Source organism: Aedes albopictus, chromosome 2 (genome assembly GCF_035046485.1).
Source record: "Aedes albopictus strain Foshan chromosome 2, AalbF5, whole genome shotgun sequence".
NCBI lineage: Eukaryota > Metazoa > Arthropoda > Insecta > Diptera > Culicidae > Aedes > Aedes albopictus.
This window is the reverse complement of record NC_085137.1, coordinates 39,545,430-39,549,445: the sequence shown is the minus strand read 5'-3', so window position 1 is coordinate 39,549,445 and position 4,016 is coordinate 39,545,430. Positions and strand designations below refer to the sequence as shown.

The window sequence follows — 4,016 nt, the reverse complement described above, 5'->3', positions numbered from 1 at the left end:
TATGTGTGAACCTAACCTACTCCGATGGTAAAATTACTGATGGTGGATGTTCTCATCCCTTGTTCGGACTCGAGTCAGGTCCCGAGATCAGCCTGGGTTGGTGGCCAACTTCCAGTTCAGTGGCGCCCGGACCACCCAAAACCAGTGCTACGTTACGAACTACTCAGACTTGTCCCCGGCAATGGATCAAGCTTAAACCCTTCACGGTCCAGATCAATGATCTTCCCGCCATTTTCGCTTTAGCGACGACGACATGATCTGCACGACTGCTCAGTTGTTCAAATTCCACGTGATTTCGTTCTGGCACATTTTCCCCATGATGTTGTTAACGTCCAGATTCACGGCGCTGTTAGCTATCATCTCGCTAATCCTTTTTTCCATAAACCGTAGACCGTTGAATACCCTGTGAGCCTCCGAGGTCTCCTTATCGTTCTGACATCATGCTTAGGTAGGTACTTTCTGATTAACAGTTATGGCCTGACAGGAAGCGCGCGTCAGATAGAAGTTTACTTCATCGTGCGTTCCCGCAGTCCAACTGCCACTTTCTAATCGAGTCAGCTTTCGCAGCTGACTCTTGATGGGCATCATACCAACTATGACGCAAACGGTCTCCGTATGATCCGGTACACCTTGGCTAGTCTCTTAGCCATCAGTCTGAATGTGCTATTCAACCGCGACAGGTTCTTCTTTGATAGCTGCCCATATAAGAGCGCCGTAAACCTTTCAAAATACAGTTCTATAGATCTGCAAAAATGGTTAGTGAATCAGAAAATAAACATTACATTGTGAACGATACTTACCTCGAAGAGATCCATGGTTGATTAGGTGTGTAACATACAGGATATTTGCGCAACGATTTTAGTTCAATGGTACTTTGCGTACGCAAGACGCCGGCAAGAGGTATGCTCTTCGGTTTGGCTTTGTTTTTGTTTATGAAAAAAGAAAAAAAATCCAATTGAAACTGTACAAATCGAATCCAACAGGTTGAAACCTATTGATTGATGCACCAAGCGAAAAGAAGAAGTTTTGACATCCAAGCGGTGTGCCGTCGATTAGATCCTCGTCGCTGATTGGTCGATGGATGTAAACGGCACACCGCTTGGATGTCAAAATTCTTCTTCTTACCGCTTGGTGCATCAATCAATAGTGCTCGAATAACTGTCCAATGTGAATGAGTAAAGATGTTTGTCCAATTGGATTTTTATCTCGCGTTCGCCTTCCCACTTCTGTCAACCATGTTAAGACTAAATTGAATTTATCGTGTCAACAACATAAACAAGAATCTCACACCCTAAGCGAGTTTTAGGCGGCCGAATGCGAGAATTTTAAAATTTTAAATCATGTTTTACTCGTGATAACGGTTGTTGTAATACTTGGTATATCGTTTAACAAAATGGAATTACCGGAGATCAAGGAGGAAATCGAAAGTTACGAGTGCTGTGGTCTAATATGTCGGCTATGCTTGAGCGAAGAATCACTCGAAGATGTGTTCAAGGATGGCTTCTTTCACGAGTGGATAAGTGATTTCCTCTCAATTAAGGTAAGTCTATAGGTATAACCAAGGTATAATACGGTTAGGTTTATTCATGAAAATGCAATATTTAAGATAACTACCAATGACCGGTTGAGTCAGGCCATCTGCGCCATATGTCGAATTCGGTTGGCCGACTTCCACCAGTACCGCATTCGATGCCACGAAGTGCAAGGTGTACTGCAAGCCTTGGCCGATGGGACACCGATGGGTACAGATGTCGCACTCGCTGTGGACCCCAACGCTGTTAATCAGTTACAGCCAATCGTAGAGAAGAAGGATCCCCTAATCCAGTGCGAACTTTGTCAGAAGGTGTTCAAAGATGAGACTGAGTTGAAAAACCACAAGAGTATTCATGCGCCTGAAATAGTATTGTGCGCGAGTTGCGGAGAGTTGTTTGAAACTCGGTATGTATTCACAACTGCACTTGACCACATTTCCATCATAATGCGAAGAGACGAACCAGCCAAGGGCTGAAAGTCTCTTAAATAAAGATAAATCAATCAATCCATGATAATGCGACTAACTAAATTTCAGAGAACAGTTGTACAAGCATCTGGAAAGTCAGACGACGGGCTGCGATGTGAATCAGACAGACTCTCTTGTACACGCGAATCAGGTCGATGAAGTAGATTCTGCATCTGAACCATTAGCGCCACAAGCACAGAAAGTTGAGTCCAAGGTTGAATCGAAATCTAAAGTTAGTAGCGAAATAGTACAGCTGGATAGTGATTCTGAGAATTCGACGAAAGAATCTTCCGATAAATCACTAGCACAGAAAAATGGTTCAAAATCATTAACTAGTACTGCAATAGTAAAGATAGACTCTGATTCGGAGAATTCCGGTGTAGAATGTTTGTCATTGGACCAGGGAACGAGACCGAAATCCAGAACAAGTATCGAAGACTCCGATATCAAAAACTCCGAACCAGAATCAGAACAAGATCCACTGTGTTTTGATCCATGTAAGGAAGATGTTAGCGCTGCAGATAAGCTGGACGTAGAGATGGAAGTTGACGAAGGAGAGGACAAATTTGAGGATGAGAATATGGATGCGAAGGATGAAAAATACAGCAGTGATGATTCTTCTATATCTCCCAGCAAAGCGGTCAGAAATAAGAAAAAGAGAAACGTTAACGGATCGAGAGATCATGAGTGCCGCGTTTGTGACAAACAGCTTTCATCATGGTAAGTAATTGTAAAACAAGATTTCCATTTTACGTAGCTAGAAGGTGGGGGTGATTACTGCTAGATCCACACCTTTCCATAACAAATACTCCTTCCCGGGCAAGTTCCCGAGACAACTTGATCAAAGAATAGAAATAGAAAGACTGCCATCTGTGCTCTTTATTAGAAATCCTCTACATAGAGATAAGCGGAAGTTACATATGTCGATTCGGCAACGCTGTTCATTTTGTTTGCATCAGCTGCCAACACTTGCTGCAAAGCTAGATGTTCAAACTTTGTGCGTGACTTCGTAGTGGTTCAAGTTGTTTTGTTTACATTTTCTAATTATGATAGAATTTTTTTTTCAAAATTTTGAAAAAAAATAGCGGAGCAATCGATGAAATCTGAAATTTATTGCAAAGTGTTAAGCTAAACATATCGGCAGAACTAAAGCAAGAAGCAGCAATGAAAGTTTTTTCGAGAAGTGCAGCAACAAAAGTTTCGTCATAAGCTTGAGCTTTTGAAAGCAGAATTAATTAAATTCTATCTTTTTACTAAACTTACATATACCGTCAATTTCTCGATATTAAAAATAAATAATTTTAATTTATTTAGTTCGGATTGCAATACCGTTCAATCGACGCCTTCTTACGAACGATCAGCCTGTTCATTTGGCTCACACTTTGACAGTTCTTTCTGCACGATTGGCTTACAATGGCCGCCTCCGCAGATCTCTATAATGTAGGATTACTACTCTTTATCTATGAAAACATCAAGAGACAGAACGAGTGGCGCTCTCTAGACCTATCAAGGTGGAAGTTATCTGTACAGGGGTTGTGATCCGACATAAGAGAAAGTAGATAGCGCTGCAGAGGTGTCTCCCGAGCGTCGACGCGGTGAGCACTTTTGATATTTTTATTCTTTGGTTTCAATTGTTGAACTAACACTGAATCCGCCCCTATCCCAATGATCGTAAGGACGTGGCCAGTGCCGTAATGTACTTAACAGAAGTTGAACTCGATAATTAGGCACATTTTAGATAGGTTACCAAGTCCCTAGTCTCGTTCATTAGTTGCTGTGTTTTAAGGTGAATATATAACGAAGCCACACCTCGAATTTTCAAAAAAATATCTGATGAACCGAATGTCGGTTTGTGCTGAAAAGTTGATCGATTGGTTCCCGGATAAAAAACTACCATTCATCACATGGTAAATATTATTAACATATGACTGGTTTTATTGTTCACAATAAAACACATAGTAGATATATTGTTACTTTTTATAATAGAAATCAAGCCCATATAGTTCGTACAATAAGT

General features: G+C 41.2%; 1 protein-coding gene across 2 annotated transcripts; it reads left to right on the top strand.

Annotated features, from left to right (window-relative positions):
* The first annotated feature begins 659 nt into the window (after nt 1-659).
* On the top strand, nt 660-3,461 carry LOC134283975 (PR domain zinc finger protein 5-like). Of its 2 annotated transcripts, XM_062849492.1 has the most exons (4): nt 660-755; nt 1,307-1,540; nt 1,607-1,938; nt 2,069-3,461. In XM_062849492.1, exons 1-4 carry the CDS (start codon nt 753-755, stop codon nt 2,721-2,723), a joined length of 1,224 nt encoding a protein of 407 aa, XP_062705476.1. In that variant the 5' UTR covers nt 660-752; the 3' UTR covers nt 2,724-3,461. The 2 variants fall into 2 exon arrangements, with proteins under 2 accessions (XP_062705476.1, XP_062705477.1); XM_062849493.1 differs by lacking the exon at nt 660-755 and having other exon boundaries at nt 1,168-1,540.
* Nucleotides 3,462-4,016: the final 555 nt, after the last annotated feature.

Bases quoted from the DNA above. Each gene is read 5' to 3' on its own strand.
- LOC134283975 (XM_062849492.1), top strand. The intron at 1,541-1,606 runs GTAAGTCTATAG...GCAATATTTAAG, and splicing joins GTGATTTCCTCTCAATTAAG to ATAACTACCAATGACCGGTT. The intron at 1,939-2,068 runs GTATGTATTCAC...ACTAAATTTCAG, and splicing joins GGAGAGTTGTTTGAAACTCG to AGAACAGTTGTACAAGCATC.